We start from the raw sequence: 17,446 nt of genomic DNA, 5'->3' as shown, positions 1-17,446 counted from the left end.
GAAGCAGACCAAATATGTTACAGGAGAAGCAAATAAAATAGCTGTGCTAGTGGTAATACCCCTTAAGTCACAAATAAGTGTGCAGCAATTATACTGTGATTCTGGTATGTCCATAGGTAGTATTACCACAAACTGCATCATCATAAATATCATCTATACCACTTGTTACTGCATCGAGAACTTCATGGCACCGATTTCCATAACTGGGTAGTATTTGTGAATGGGCATGTCAACAAATGCAGATGACCCTCACTGCCAAGGCACTATTTTCTGATGAGTCTACCTTCACAAACTGTGGTAGCATTAACTGGCATAACATGCATTACTGGAGTGTAGACAATCCCTACTCATACAGCACGTTGACCATCAATATCCTTGGTCATTTAATGTGTGGTGTGGCATCATGTGGAACAAACTCGTTGGTCTGTACTTTATTGATGGCAAATTGAATGGACACAAATATTGAACATTTCTGAAACAAGAACTACTGATACAGCCGCAGGGTGTTGCCCTGGATATTTGACAATGTTTGTGGTATCAACATGATGGTTGCCCAGTGTATTACACAACTGAAGCATGGGAGGTATCAGACCCTGGTGCATGGATTGGCAGAGGTGGCCCTATTAATTGACCCATGAGGTTGCCAGATTTGATGTCGCTGGATTTCTTTCTCTGGAGATATTTAGAATATGATGTGTACTAGCAAGGCTGTGAAGACATGATCAACTGCACCAGAAATGCCTGTGCTGATATTCACACAGGTATTCACTGTGTACGGGCATTTGAAAAGCTGATCACTAAGTGTATTGAAGTTGGTGATACAACATTTGAACACTAACTCTAATTGGAAAAGTAGAGTAGCGTTCGCGTCAAGCCATGGCCGCAGTGGTGCATCGAGCAATCACTTGTCCAATATGTTGAATAGGTTTTCCAAATAGTAGTTATGGAGTATAGCCTCTTATGGAGTACAGCCTGTCCTACCCTTGCATCATTGAGGTGAGGTCACTTGTGCCATTGGATATTCGAGGGCCATTGCGTAGCATGTCGTAAGTTCTGATTGTGCACTCATTTTCATTCCTGCGATTACAGTGCCATCTATGGCAAAAAGAAGAAAATGCTTCAGACAAAACATGCAGATTTTGCTGTAGAATAGTAATCTGCAATTAAAAATGGGGGTTCCCATTGAAGGTTTCAAAGTTGCACCCTGCCACCCCCGTATGAGGTGGGATGGGGGTCGAGTGTGGTATCATGGGATGACCCCTTCAGAGATAAACAAATTGAATTATAACAATTGTTGATAAGATGTATAGTCTTTGGAGATTTTTCAGGGTCTTCAGTTAAAGTGAACATCCTGAACATCTACTTTCTCTTATTGAACTGTAGTAAATGCTTCACAAAATTTCATAATCTATGAAATAATGTAAACTGCTGAAAGGAATATTAAAATCAAGGTTGATTTTCCCTCATTTTTTATGTAAATGGTCGGAGTATTACTGTTGATTGGCACTAAATGTTCCTGGGCCGATACACTAAGATTTGCAGCCAGGTTCTGTACCCAGATTCTATTTCCACAGACTAACTTTATTATCTAAGAGAAATAAGTGAATATTTTGTAAATAATTTATTGTTTATTACAGCCTCAAGTCACTCAAACGGCATCATTACTGCTTTTGATTTTTTACCAAATTGTCATTGGATAATATATTTAAATAAAGGAGAAAAGAGAATGCTAAAATACTAGGAAACTAAATTATAGACCATACTAACCTCTATACACAACTATATGTACTTGAATGTTTTACATAGTAACTCATGAACTGAACAGAGCAAGAGACGTACTCACAATGTAAAAGTATCTGTGCTTTGAGTTTCGTAACTGAAGGCTACAGTGTGCTATGTAATAATATAAAGTGTCAACAGTTACATTGCAGTAATGTTATAAATGTATTCAAGTGCCTATAGTTTTATATAGAAGTTTGTGTTGTAACACTGTACAGACTCAGAAATAACTCCAACCACCTTTTATTCTGTTTCCACATGCAGAGGTGCAAAATAGGACTGAATGAAGTATAGAATAGTACAAGAGCTCATACCTATAGAACATGTCAATATAGGTGAGCATGCAATAAGCAAGAAAACATACTTGAGGCCAAGGGCCCAGCACCCTGGGCTTATATTGGGCTGTTGTGCACACGGCACATCGCTTGCTGTGTCATCTGTCCAGGTCGCAAGGCTATCTCTCTAGGCAGGCCATGGAACCACTTCTATCACACATTGTTCCATTACACGAACTCACACTGCAGGGCTACAACACTCCTTCCCCCTTGGGGAAAACTGTTCACTGTGGAGATGCCCATGTCTTCTTCAGTGGCAGGTGTCTTGCTGTCACAGGGAAATATGGTCTCAAATAGCACGGGTGTGGACAAGCATGGCACCCAATTCTCCCAGAGGGGCTGTAAGGGAACATTGGTGGTGATAGTGCTATGTACATATCCACATCAAGACAGGCACTCGGTGATAGACGCAGCAGAGAAGACGGCAGTGGTGATAGTTGTGATGGTTTCGCCAAAGCAGTCTGTGGAGATGGAGGTGGTTCAGCACTGACTACTTTGTCCAGTGGTGGCAGCACTCAAGAGTGAAGACGGCATCAGAGCTGAAGGAACTTGGACTGCACCATCCACATGTACATCTATGTGATTACTCTGCTATTCACAATAAAGTGCCGGGCAAAGGGTTCACTGAAAATTTAAGTGCTCATTTTTCCCAGGCACCATTCAAGAGTGGAACGGTAGAAAGACAGTTCTACTGTTCCACTCTTGAATGGTGTGTGGGAAAAATGAGCACTTAAATTTTTCTGTGTGAGCCCTGATTTCTCTTATTTTATCATGATGATCGTGCCTATGTAGGTGGGTGCCAACAGAACGTTTTCGCATCGGAGGAAAAAACTGGTGATTGAAATTTCATGAGAAGATCCCGTCGCAACAAAATACACCTTTGTTTTAATTATTGCCACTCTAATTCATGTATCATATCTATGGCACTATCTCCCCTATTTAGTGATAATAAAAAGTGAGCTGCCCTCTTTTGAACTTTTTTGATATCATCCGTCAGTCCCACCTGATGCGGATCCCACACCACACAGCTATACTCCAGGATGGGGCATAGGGCAGACAAGTATGGTGTAAGCAGTCTCATTAGTAGACCTGTTGCACCTTTGAAGTGTTCTGCCACTGAATCTTACACACTTTCCTTTATTCAGGGTCAATTGCCATTTTTCACGCCATACAGATATCTTATCTAAATCATTTTGCAATTCATTTTGGTCATCTGATGCCTTTAGAAGATGGTAAATGACAGCTTTGTCTTCAAGCAATCTAAGGGGGCTACTCAGATTGTCTCCTATGTTGTTAATATAGATCAGCAACAATAGAGGGCCTATGACACTTCCTTAGGGAGCGCCATATATTACTCCTGTTTTACTCGATGACTTTCCGTCTATTACTGCGAACTGTGACCTTTCTGACAGGAAATCATGAGTCCAGTTGCACAACTGAGGCAATATTCCATAGGCACGCAGTTTGGTTAGAAGGTGCTCGTGAAGAATGGTGTTGAAAGCCTTCTGGAAATCTAAAAATATGGAATCAGTTTGACATCCCCTGTCGATAACACTCATTACTTCATGAGTATAAAGAGCTAGTTGTATTTCACAGGTATGATATTTTCTGAATCCGTGCTGACTATGTGTCAGTAAATCATTTTCTTCGAGGTAATTCATAATGTTCGAACACAGTATGTGTTCCAAAACCTTGCTGCAAATTGATGTTAGTGATATGGGCCTGTAATTCAGCAGATTACTTCTATTTCCTGTCTTGGGTATTGGTGTGACTTGAGCAATTTTCCAGTCTTTAGGTAAGGATCTTTCTGTGAGTGAGTGGTTGTATATAATTGCTAAATATGGAGCTATTTTATCAGCATACTCTGAAAGGAACCTGACTCGTCTACAATCTGGACCAGAGGCCTTCCTTTTATTAAGTGGTTTAAGCTGCCTTGCTTCTCTGTGAATATCTACTTCTATGTTTCTCATCTTGGCTGTTGTTCTTGGAATTCAGGAATATTTACTTCGTCTTCTTTGATGAAGGAGTTTTGGAAAACCATGTTTAAATAACTCTGCTTTAGCTGCACTGTCATCATTATCATGCAGTGAAGGTATTGGGTGCGTCTTGCCACTGGTGTGCTTTATGTATGAACAGAATCTCTTTGGATTTTCTGCCAGATTCTGAGACAGAGTTTCGTTGTGGAAATTATTAAAAGCATCTTGCATCGAAGCATGCACTATATTTTGAACTTCTGCAAAACTTTGCCAATCTTGCTTTCTTTTAAATTTTGCGTGCTTTTTTCGTTGCTTCTCCAACACTGATCTGACCCATTTTGTGTACCATTGGGGATCAGTACCATCACTTATTAATTTATGTGGTATATATCTTTCAATTTGCCGTTGATACTCTCTCTTTGAAATCGTTCTACATCTTTTCTGCACTTACATGATCAGATCGGAAGGAGTGGAGACTGTCTCTTAAAAGGGCATTAAGATGTATTTTGTGTTTCTTTTTTATGGTTGTAGTTGTTATGGTATTTAGTGTAGCAGCAACTCCGTTTTGGTTGTTAATCCTTGTAGCCATTATGATAGTTTCTATTTGTCCAGGATTATTTGTTGCTATGAGGTCAAATATGCTTTTGCAAGCATTTATGCTTTGAGTGAGATCAGTTGTTCAAAATAATTTTCTGAGAAAGCATTCAGTACAATTTCGGATGACGTTTTATGCCTGCTGCCAGCTTTGAATGTATAATTTTTCCACCATATCGAGTGTAGATTGAAGTCACCACTGACTATAATTGCATGAGTGGGGTACCTATATGAAATGAGACACAAGTTTTCTTTGAACTGTTCAGCAACTATGTCTTCTGAGTCGGGGGTCGGTAAAATGACCCAATTAATAGATTAGTCCGATTGTGAAGTAGAACCTCTACCCATACTATTGTGCAGGAACTATCTACTTCAATTTCATTTGAAAAAATCCTTGAGAGGGCCATATCCATAACCGCTGTGGATGACGTCCTGCAACAGTACAGAGGATATCACAACCCTGAGTGTTGTCTCTTCAGTAGCCATCAACCCTTTACATCAGCATGTCAATGGCGTTGTGGCTTTGCCATGTCATGCACTGTGGTGGGACATCATGAGCCTTCTGCAGCTGGACCATTGGGGTGTTTCTCATACAAAATTGCTGGCCTGCCACCACATAGTTTGGCTTGGTATTGACAGCCAGATCATGCATGTTACGACACGCTGCTCACAGTGCATCACCTGTCAAGCAGCGCCATTGGCCTCTCTTTCACCATGTCCTGTCCCACAGTGCCCCTGGGAGTGTATTTATGCTGATTTTGCAGGTCTGTTCGTTAACTCCTTTTGGCTTGTAGTAGTTGATGCTTTCTCAAAATTTCCCAATGCGATTCATTGTCTATCCATGTTCACAAGAACTGAGAGCTGGTGATCGAGAACGTAATAATTGAGCATAGGATCCACGCACAGTGCAGTGGTTTAACAGGCAAATCTTGGCAGACAAATCGGCTGTGACAGCTTCAACATCTAAGTGAAAACACAAAAGTTCACCCTGATAAAATGTTGGATTGGGAACAATCAGCAGTTGAGAAATAGCATCTACATTAGCGTTTTGTGCTGTGGGTAGAAAATGAATCTCATAGTTATTGCATGAAGGCCCACTTTGTCCGGTAAAGATGTCATAGGATTGAAAAGAGAAACCAAAGATTTATGATTGGTAATCAAATGAAACGTAGAAACATGTAAGAAAACATGAAATTTTTGGACCATGTACACAATATTTAGGGTTTCTCTCTGTTTGTGAATAGTAATGTTGTGCCTGATTTGCAAGCGTATGCAGTGGGACATTCGGATCTGTCAGCATATTTGTGCACTGGAACGGCCCCAAGGCCATACCGGGGAGTAACTGTGGCCAAAACAAGATGTTGGCCTGTTTGGAAAGTGACCAACCAAGGTACCGAGTGTAATTTTGACCTTAATAGGGTAGAAGTACACTTGATGGTAGGCAAATAGTGAAAAGAAACATCTTTATGTAAGAGAGCATGAAGTCACAGGCCATTGTGACTCATCAGTAAGAAATTTATGGTAGTACACAATTTTTTTGAGAAAGGCTTGCAACTCTTTGACGTTGATAGGGTGTGGCAAAGCCGTAATGGCATTGACATGGTGAAGGAAATGGAAATGCCGTGTGACTAGGGCCTCACGTCGGGTAGACTGGTCGCCTGGTGCAAGTCTTCCAAGCTGACGCCACTTCGGCGACTTGTGTGTCGGTGGGGATGAAATGATGATGATAAGGACAACACAACACCCAGTCTCTGAGTGGAGAAAATCTCCGACCCAGCCGGGAATTGAACCTGGGCCGTTAGGCATGACATTCCGTCACTCTGACTACTCAGGGGCGGACATTGACATGCTGATGTAGTAAAGGGTCGATGCCAGCATGCAAGACTTCAAAACAGAGGTAGATGGCTAAAAAAGTTGTGATTTGTCTAAGTTACATTTCAAACCAGTGGCCTGTAGCACTGTGAACAAGGCATGAAGGTTCTGCAAATGTTTATCGTCTGAGGAACATGAAACCACAAAATCATCGAAGTAGTTAATGTACTCCGGCATGGAGGCCATCATCCAGAGGAAGTTGTAAATAGGCTTCTGACAAGCCTATTTTGGAAGACTATTGGGCCCCTTTAAGCTGTGCAGAGTGTTTATGTGGTTGGGGTAAGGAAATAAGTGTCAATAATAGAATCTACGCACACTACAGAGTCTAAGGTTGCCATTAGGTTTTTTGACAATTGCAAGTGGAGTAGACCCTTCACAAGAGGGGTTAGGTGTGATAACACCCAAAGACATAAGTCAATCTAGTTCTAATTTGACTTGCTTCTGTGTGGGCACAAAAATAATGGGACACGCTGTCGGTTTCATTGTGGTGTGAGCTTTGAAAGGAGTAGGACACCCTAAACCTTCTGAAAGCAGGGAGGAATATTCCAAGCAGAGTGCATCCAGTTGTCGATACAGAACTTGATTCAATACCAGATGCAGTTCGTCAGAAATAGAGAACCAAAAAATTTTGAAGGCATCTAATCCAAATAAAATTTCAGTGTTGGCATCACCCACTACTAGAAAAGCCAAAGGCCAAACAATTGCATTGTGCAATACAGAAGTAGAAAACTCTCCCAATATGAGTATTTGTTGTTTTTTATAACTCACCAACCATCAAGAGACAAGGGACAACACTGGTGATCCAAGATCTGATTAAGTTTGAGAGTTTAACAAAATCACTGCATGCTTGTGTACACTTGCACTTTTAACATCTTGTCTATCACACATACTTCAATACAGAATTTGTTTAGGGCTACCATCATTTGGGAAACACTCTTCACATCCATGTTCGTGTTTGGTGAAGGAGATTGAGAACATATACACAGACGCAATATGCGCCCCCCCTCCCCCCATCCTCCTTGTTTTCTTTACTATGGTTGCATGTCAACCAATGCTTTGGACATGCGGCCCTCATTTATTGAACAAATCAGTGAGTGCACACAGGCACTATTGTGATGCTGACCGCTGCTGCTACTTAGCTTGGCACTGTTCCATGTGGTATGGATGCTGCGGTTGCATGAATGCAACATCGTCTTCCCTCCTGTGAGCTAACCAAAAGCAGCCGAGGAGAAGAGCAAGCAATAGCAGCTAATTCACACTCTGTCTATTTAATTTCCTGCTGCCGAAGATACTTCAAAAGACTGAGCAATGTTCAGAAAATTCATGAGACAGATTTTCACATTGTGAAGCACGTTCATGAACTTCTCTATCCAGGGCCAGACATATTATGGCATCATGAACCATCAAATCAGTATATGAGTCCCTGTGGGTCTCAGTAACAAACTGGCAATGTTAGCTAAGCCTATGAAGTTCTTCTGCCAAAGCTGTGTACAGTGGTTGTGACCACTTTTGACAACGGTAGAACTCAACACAAGTAGTGATAACAGAGAGCAACTGACACATTTCATCTAAAGAGAGATTGGTAGGCTCGTGAAGATGAGCTAGCTGATATAAAAGGTGATAAACATGAGATTAAAACCATGCCAAAAATAAAGCCTTACACATCACTGGGATTGTGAACTCCAGAAGACTGAAAATGTTGCTGAAGGTGTTTTTCATGTGCTTCCCAATATTCCTCAGAATCGTCATATGGAGCAAACGGTGTGGGCCGCATCAGCAGTAATGGAACCTGTTTCATCAATGAGGCTGCCAAATTGTTTGGTGCCACAGTGAGAGCCTGATGATGGTCAGTGAGAGCTTGCTGTTGTTCAGCAAGAGTTTGAAGTACTTCTTCTATTGACATGTTGGCTGTATATTGAACCAAAGAAATGAAACATGCAGAGTAGAATCCTACACTTCTCGACAAGTATGTTGTAATGTCATACAGACACAATATCAGAAGTAGCTCAACCAAGTTTTATTCTGCTTCCACATGGAGAATTCCACAGTAACACTGAATGAAGTATAAAATAGTACAACTATAGAACACTTAAATATATAGTGTCATAGGTGAGCATACAATAAGCAAGTAAACATAAGTGAGACCAAGGGCCGGTGGGCAGGGTTTATATTGGGCTGTTGTGCTCATAGCACAGCTCTTCCTATGCCATCTGTCCAGGTTTTGAACTGACCTCTCTTGGCTGGCTGTGGAGGCACTTGTATCGTGCACTCTTTGGTTACACATACACCATAGGGTTAAAACAGTTATGTTTGCTTTGATTTTAATTTCCTAGTATTTTACTAATTTATTTTCTTTCTTAAACAGATCATCTAATGTCTTGGAAACAAGTCAGAAGCTGTAATGATACCATTTGAGTAACATGAGGCTGGAAAATGTATATGTGTAAGACACCATTTGATTCTTTATTTGACAAAACTGTTATTGTGTACCTGAAGTGTACCAATCATTTGGTATATCATTTAAAAATGGGACCAAAACATATTATTGTATGAAACCCACGAGGAAATCTTTTTTCCATTTCTAAAACTATGTGTGAACAGGATTTCAATAATGTTGCAAATTTTGTCTTCCCAACTTGTCTCTCACTTTAATTGGCAAGAGCCATCGTTATGGCCTTACTTGTCTTATTGTTGAGTTTTTCCTGATATGAAATCATCTGAATTATTTAATAAAGTTTCTTGATGTCTTATCTAACTGTAGGTATTAGTTTGCCTCTGTCAGCAAAGAAACAACATGTGCTTTGTCCATTTAATGTGCTGATAGCTTCTTGCCATTATACCTCAACATAGTGTAACAAGTTCTTCACTATAGGCTATTATTATGGCCCTGAAGCATTCAGTTACATTTTATGTCAGGAAAATAATAGGGAAAGGGAGGGGGGGGGGGGGAGGAGATAATGTGAGCTGAAAGTATTGATTCAGTTGAAGTGGTATGGTACTGGTATTTGTCTTTGAAGCTGGAATCTAAATAGCTGACATGATGAAATGTATTCTCATATACCGTAGCATGTCCATTAGTAATATGTTTAATGATTTCAGTACAGTTCCCTGTGTTTTTTTTAATGTTATTGCTAGTTCTCAGAGAGAGCAATTCAAGTTTGATAATGTAAGTGCTCCTAAGATGCTTTCACATAATACATATCCTTTAGTTTCCAGTATGTGAAACATATGGATCAAAACTGAAATTAGTTTGTGCTGTCAGTGAAATTTGGATAAAATAGAGGTACTTGCACAGCTATTTTGTCATTTTCTTCTGATGACCCTTCTGAAATGTCAAATGTGTATCTGTATTGTACAGATGACTGTAATAAATGCTGTTGTAGTGCATGTTGTGTTTTGTTATGAATAAATATGGAATGAAAACCAAGGAGAAGATGGAACCAGATGCCAGATCATAGCCTACCAATCATAAATAACACAGTGAGGACCACTTAGTTCAGTGCCACTATCTGATAATTGTCTGTCATCAACAGTGTGACATATCATCATGCCATGGGACACTGTAAGTGCATTTGATGTTTAACTCAAGGTAATGTACTGTGAAGAGAATCAGAACCTCAGCATGTCTCTTTCCTTTACCACTCAAAGTTTTGTAATGAAAATTTCTTCCAATGGCTGAATTTGAACTGAAGAGTCTTGGATTGAGTGCCAAGACACTAGTATACATTAGCATGCTCGGATGTAGAAGTGGGTTGGATATAGATGAAATGTCCATGTTTTCCCATTGAGTTCATGATATTGTGTCATTGGTTAGAGGGAGGAGACAATTCATTGCTTTACCACCAGAAAAAAGAAAAAAGACATAAAAATAAACACTGCAATTAGTTATGAATTTAGGTCCTTCAGAAACTGAGACCTGGATGTGAGACTTGACCCAATTTGCACTTTTCTCATGACATCCTGAAAGTCATGGACGTTGAGAGTCAGGTAGATGCAGTGTTTCTTGATTTCTGAAAAGTGTTTAAATCAGTGCCACATCTATGCTTAATATTGGAGGCATGATCTTACGGTGTATCAAGTGAAATTTGTAGGCTTATGAAGAAAACTTATAAATAGTTCAGATTATGCAATTGTGGGTAGCAACAAGATGATACTTAACTGACTCATATGTACTTATTTAATGACTTTGAATAGATTCCAAATGAGATAGTGGTAATAAATCTGGAGAAAATATGCTAAGTCTGAGTGGAGATAGTGTTGTAGATTACGACATTTTGTTTTGTACATTGTAGTAACACCTATTGGGGATGGATCATTATTAACTCAATCTGTATGAGATACGGTGAAGACTTAACATTTACACATATACTGGTGACCATGAACTGTGTAACCTACCAGTCCTCCTCACCTGAATTCTTGTGAAATAAATTTGATTCATTACTAGGCTCAAAACTGACTACTTCCAAGATGAAAACTACTCCTTGATCATTTGTGTTTGACCTCACATTTAGATGAAGATGAAGCCAGTGATGAGGTTTTCAATGTTTTTGTTAGAAAATCTATCTCCACCAAAGATAAAATTCTAAATAAGATACTGATTCAGTGCAAGATATTTAGATTGCTAGAATTTTACCATCTTATAGGCAAAAAGAAAAAAGAAAAAGTCATGAAATCACTTTACCAAATAAAATAACAAACTTACTAACAGATATGTGTCCCTTGATTTCTCAGAAGTTAGTGTTGGAAATTTTTTACTTTTATGCATTTTTAATTTTTTTGTCTTATTACCTGTGTGTATGAGAGGCAGAAGGTACAGGTATTTAAATTTTAGCTAAAAGTTATTAGAATTGTATATCTTCTATGTAAATCAGCATGGGGAAAAGAGGGGAAAAAATGATAAAAAGGAGAACAGAGAAGGAACTCCCTGCTGAGAATGGTCTACAAATGAAAAGTGGTATATAAGGCAAAACACACAAGAACTTCAGAGAAAGTTAATTTATTAGTGTTCAAACAAATTTCGGGCTTGCAACCAGTCATTCAATACTTCGCACAATATTTCAACTAGGCACCTGCCAGTCATCTTCGGGTGAGCCGTCACAGACTGGCGATAAAGTCCTCCGCTCCGCAATATATAGCGTACTGTAACTATTCTGCGCATGCGTCGAAAACTTGATAGATGAACCAACACTGCCCGCTGGCAGCGCCCTCGCTGGTGGAATAGTGGAACTCAGTCGCCCTCTGCGTTGCTGTTTGCCACGGCCGTCGACGCACTCTGTCGTCTTCGATTTGAGCAAATCGTGGAGATGATGGGATTCCATGCACTTTCCAGCTGGTAGCCGCTGTCATGGTTTAACAGATTTTCCGCCAGTCATATTTCTACGGATTCTTTAATAATGGAGTCCCAGAAATATGTTGCTGTGGACAAAATCATTGTTTTCTCATACTCCATTGAGTGTCCAGTAGAAATACAATGTTCAGCAATAGCGGACTTGCTTGGCTGCAAAAGGCGGGTGTAACGTTGATGTTCAGTGCAGCGTTCTTTCACGGTGCGTGTGGTTTGACCTATGTAAGCCATACCACATTGGCACGGTGTCTTGTAAATTCCGGCCTTTCGTAGTAACAGATTGTCCTTAACTGATCCCACAAGGTCCACAATCTTCGATGGTGTGCGGAAAACCACTTTTACCTGAAATTTTCGGAGGATTCTTGCTATTTTAAACAAAGTGTTGCCAACGAAAGGACGAAAAGCTAAAGATTGTTCTGGCATGTTCTCCTGTTTATTCACTTCCTGCTTCTTAGTTTTAACTGTTAGTGCCCTGTTAATCTGCCGGATGGAATACCCATTTTCGCTGTATACTGTCTTTAGATGGGCGAGTTCTTGAGATAAGCTATCTAGATCTGAGACAGTATGAGCTCTATGAACAAGTGTTTTAAGCAAACTCATGGTTTGCGATGGGTGATGCTGACCTTGTGGGATCAGTTAAGGACAATCTGTTACTACAAAAGGCCGGAATTTACAAGATACCATGCCAATGTGGTATGGCTTACATAGGTCAAACCACACGCACCGTGAAAGAACGCTGCACTGAACATCAACGTTACACCCGCCTTTTGCAGCCAAGCAAGTCCGCTATTGCTGAACATTGTATTTCTACTGGACATTCAATGGAGTATGAGAAAACAATGATTTTGTCCACAGCAACGTCTTTCTGGGACTCCATTATTAAAGAATCCGTAGAAATATGACTGGCAGGAAATCTGTTAAACCATGACAGCGGCTACCAGCTGGACAGTGCATGGAATCCCATCATCTCCACGATTTGCTCAAATCGAAGACGACAGAGTGCGTCGATGGCTGTGGCAAACAGCAACGCAGAGGGCGACTGAGTTCCGCTATTCCACCAGCGAGGGCGCTGCCGGCGGGCAGTGTTGGTTCAACTATCAAGTTTTCGACACATGCGCAGAATAATTACAGTACGCTATATATTGCGGAGCGGAGGACGTTATCGCCAGTCTGCGATGGCTCACCTGAAGATGATTGGCAGGTGCCCAGTTGAAATATCGTGCGAAGTATTGAATGACGACTGGCTGCAAGCCCGAAATTTGTTTGAACAGTCAATTCGCCGGGAAAATTTTAAAATTCACAATTTATTAGTCTTTTTTTTTATCACATGGTTCACTAGAATTTTATAAGAAGGGTTTTCAGCAGCAATATGGACAAAACTTTTATGAAAAGACTAATAAAATGTTTTGTACAGTGTCCTCTACCATGGTGCTGAAACATGGACAATAAGGAGGAAAGATAAAACAAGGGTGGAGACTTTTGAGATACAGACACGGTGGAGGATGGAAAGAAGTAATTGGATGGATATAGTGTAAAGATCCTAAGAAGAATTACTGAATGTAATAAAAGAAGGAAAAGAAGTGGATTGGGCATACATTAAGAAAGAAGGAGGGGCTTGTAAAAACAGTCATAGAGGAGTGTATGGAAGGAAAGAGGAGGCAAGGGAGAAAGAGATGTGCTGGGTGACTACACATGCATCAACATTAAGAAGGAAGCATTGGATCACAGGAAATGAAGTTGGAAAGGATCTGTGAACATAGTAGAAAACTGTTGATGGTGATGATGATGATGATGATGATGATGACGATTAGGAAGATGAGCAGGTAATAACCATTGAAACATTTATAAGAGGTATTGCATTTAGTAATGAATTCATGCTCAGCAGGTGCAATCAGTTGCATACTGCTCACAATAAACGTAAGATCTGGGCTCAAGTCTTGACCCAATGCACACATTTTTCTCATATGACATCCTGAAAGTCATGTACCAAAGCAGTCATGCAGAACTCAATATGACACCTAAAGTTACTATCAAAAGTACAATCATATTGTGTTTTGAATTAAATTTAGGCCTGAGTAGAGGATTTCTTGGTGGGGAGGACGTAACTGGATGGAGAGACATAGACAGACAGATGTGAAAGTGCTCCAGGGATGTGTTCATTTTATATATTAATGATTTTTCCCAACAATATAAACAGTAACCCCAGACTTTTTGCAGATGAGGCAGTTATCTATAATGAAGTACTGCCTGAAGAAAGCTGCACAATAAAATTGAATCGGCTCTTGATAATATGTAAAAGTGATGCAAAGATTGGCAACTTGCCTTAAATGTTCAGAAATTGCATAATTGATCATTCCAAAGAAGAAAAAGGATAAAAAAGTATCCTATGATTACAATATCAATGAGTCACATTTGGAATTGGTCAATTCATTCAACTACCTGGGAGCATTAATTTGTAGGAATATGAAATGGAATGATCGTGTAAGTCCAATTATAGATAAAGCAAGGGGCAGACAGAGAATGGAGATTGCTTACAAAACACACTTGCAACAAATCCCATACCAAATAGGACTAACAGGGGATATTGAATGTGTACAAAGAAGGGTAGCATGGATGGACATTGGGTTGTTTGGCCCATGCGAGTCTGTCAAGAGATGCTGAACAAACTGAACTGGCAGATTCTTGAAGAGAAGCACAAACTATCCTGAAAAATAGTCGATAAAAATTAAAAGACAGTTTTGGTCACATACACACATTTATTTAAAACTGATGACCAGTTTCAATCTGTTAAAACCATCATCAGATCATAGTCCAAAGGTAGCAGGTGGAGATGACACAGATCAAGAACCCTTGTGTGTGGCATGGACCTCAACTGCTCTTGTGCACATAGGGTTCCTGCTACATGTCACCATCTCATTAAACAGGATTTAGTCCACCACTCATAGATTCAAGTCTGTGCCATGTTTGCAGAGTGTATAATCATGAAATTGTGTATCAAATTAATGTGATGAAAGTTTCACAGTATGAAATCAGTATTATGAAAAAGAAACTGTAAAAAAGAAACTGTTTTGCACAAAAATGTTATTATTCAGTAATAGAATTTTTAGATGGTGATACGTCTGTTTTATCTGGAAAATCCTGGCTCTTAATGTTGATAAATGTATGTTAAGAATCGTTAAGATTTTTGAAGTTGTACTTAGTGTCTGTTAATTATGTGACTCGATTTTGAATGAATAATGTAAACTAGTTGAAACTGCAATTTATTGCATGGTCTGATTATCTCCTATACACCAAATTTGTGATTTAAAGGTGTGTTCTCTGCCACTGTATAACTGTGTGTTGTCTGCCCCACACGAATTACTACCCACATAGTTCTGTGTGTATGTCCATCCCTGAGTGCTCACCTAGAATTTGATGTCCTAAGCTAATCTAATATGTTCTAGTTTTTGTTTATGTGCCTATCTGCTGCCCTGTGCCTGCACTATTCAATTTGTTGTTTTGTTCACTCATTACATACTGTTTGTATTCCACTCAATATTTTACTGTTGTATTATGTCAGTGATTAAAATTAGTTAATATATATCTAAAAACAAAGATGATGTGACTTACCAAATGAAAGTGCTGGCAGGTCGACAGACACACAAACAAACACAAACATACACACAAAATTCAAGCTTTCGCAACAAACTGTTGCCTCATCAGGAAAGAGGGAAGGAGAGGGGAAGACGAAAGGAAGTGGGTTTTAAAGGAGAGGGTAAGGAGTCATTCCAATCCCGGGAGCGGAAAGACTTACCTTAGGGGGAAAAAAGGACAGGTATACACTCGCACACACGCACATATCCATCCACACATACAGACACAAGCAGACATATATGTCTGCTGCTGCTAATATTTTAGCTTTATTTTACACTTAAACTATAGAAAGTAGTGCATACCCTATCTCTCATACTGTACCCCAAGAACTAGTGTGATATTGGTATTTGTTCATCATCATTTGTATTTTATTGGTCATCTATACTTTCTGTCATAAATGAATTTGTGAGTGAATTATTTTCCCCACTACTTAGTTTACAAATTTGCTTTGCCTATTGAACAATACTTCTTTCACTCATAGAAATGAAGGCTCATTATTTCCTTGAATATGTGAATGTTGTGCTTCAGTAAATAAGACAGATGGGCAACTGCAGCTAATAATTAAAACTTTGTGATAATTATAAAATACATTCCGAAACTAAAGAGGTGATTTTTTTTTCCCCTACAGGAGGAGCTACTGTCTGATCCACAACAACGATTTGCACGAATTATTTGGTTGTACTACTTTTGTATGGACCACACTACACTTTTCAGTTGTCTAAGACAGCTCCACGCGCAAGCAGCTCTCGTACCACCACGTGGAGCAGCTCTCTGCCACTTAGTGCGAGAATTGTGTGGGAAACCTCGTACACTCAAACAGATTGCACGTGTGGCTGTTTATACTGCACTCGGTCGCCGTCCTGGAACTCATGTTAACAAGCTGCCACTGCCCGTCACACTTCGTGAATACATTCTCAACTTTGAGCCATAAATTGGTGTTCTTTGTAGCTCCTGGAATTTTGTAGTCTGCTGTGAATTCTGGTTTCTTCCAAGTAAAGTTATGTATGATATTGAAATGGCTGATTAATTACAACATTCTGTACTAATATAATAAACAAACAATTAGTACATAGTGAAGTGATATGTTTGATGTACAAATTCTGAAGACATATTTGTAATATTGTGCTGTTGGAAATGAGTGTGTGTATAGGCTACTGTGCTAAAAGCTTTGTATGAGAGCATTTTGTGCAACCAGTCAGTGACTGACTTAGTCTGCTGAACTGTCCAAGCAGTTGTTAGACATGGGCATAAAGGAAAGAGCAGTTTCAAAACAATTATTGGGTGACATGGTTTACTTAGTGGTGCTCACTTGGCTTTTCCATTCTATTTTTTTACCATGTGCTTGTAATATTAATCCATATGAGCTTTATTTCTTGTTTCCTGTTGTACCACACTCTTGGAATATCGTGGAACATCAACTTTCAGATAGAATCTCTCTCTCTCTCTCTCTCTCTCTCTCTCTCTCTCTCTGTGTGTGTGTGTGTGTGTGTGTGTGTGTGTGTGTGTGTGTGTGTGTGTGTATGTGTGTGTGTGTGTGAGAGTGCGCGGGCGCGCGCGCACTTGTGTATGTAACGGACCCGTTGTAACTACACTAATATTGACAGGTCTGCACCTTGTTTTTTTTTTTTTTCTTTTTTTTTTCTAATGGAAACCATATGGCCATTATCCGTATATGTTTTAGTGTGCTTTCTTTCAGACATTTTTAGTTGTAGTTATGTTTCTGATCCTGCAGTTAGTTCTTTATGCTTACATATTTCAGAGAAAAATTTTCTATTATTCTACTCTCAGGTTCAGGAATTGCAGAAATTTTTGACATTTATTGTTTTAAAAGTCTCTTTCTATTGAAATTAATCATCAACTTTGTATCATTTCCTTCCAGTACTTTATAATTTCATGCAACCTGATTTATCCAT

General features: G+C 39.5%; 1 protein-coding gene across 2 annotated transcripts in view; it reads left to right on the top strand.

Moving 5' to 3' along the window:
- Positions 1 to 16,549, top strand: part of LOC126419065 (ankyrin-1) — a 155,726-nt gene extending 139,177 nt beyond the window's left edge. For both annotated transcript variants that reach the window (XM_050086144.1, XM_050086143.1), the window contains exon 10: positions 16,162 to 16,549. In XM_050086144.1, coding sequence (XP_049942101.1) covers positions 16,162 to 16,464 — 303 coding nt within the window. In that variant the 3' untranslated portion in view covers positions 16,465 to 16,549. The remainder of the gene's footprint in view (positions 1 to 16,161) is intronic.
- The last annotated feature ends 897 nt before the right edge of the window (positions 16,550 to 17,446 follow it).

Source organism: Schistocerca serialis, chromosome 9 (assembly GCF_023864345.2).
Source record: "Schistocerca serialis cubense isolate TAMUIC-IGC-003099 chromosome 9, iqSchSeri2.2, whole genome shotgun sequence".
In the NCBI taxonomy this organism is placed as follows: Eukaryota; Metazoa; Arthropoda; class Insecta; order Orthoptera; family Acrididae; genus Schistocerca; species Schistocerca serialis.
The sequence above is the reverse complement of the archived record's forward strand: the minus strand, read 5'-3'. Positions and strand labels throughout refer to the sequence as shown.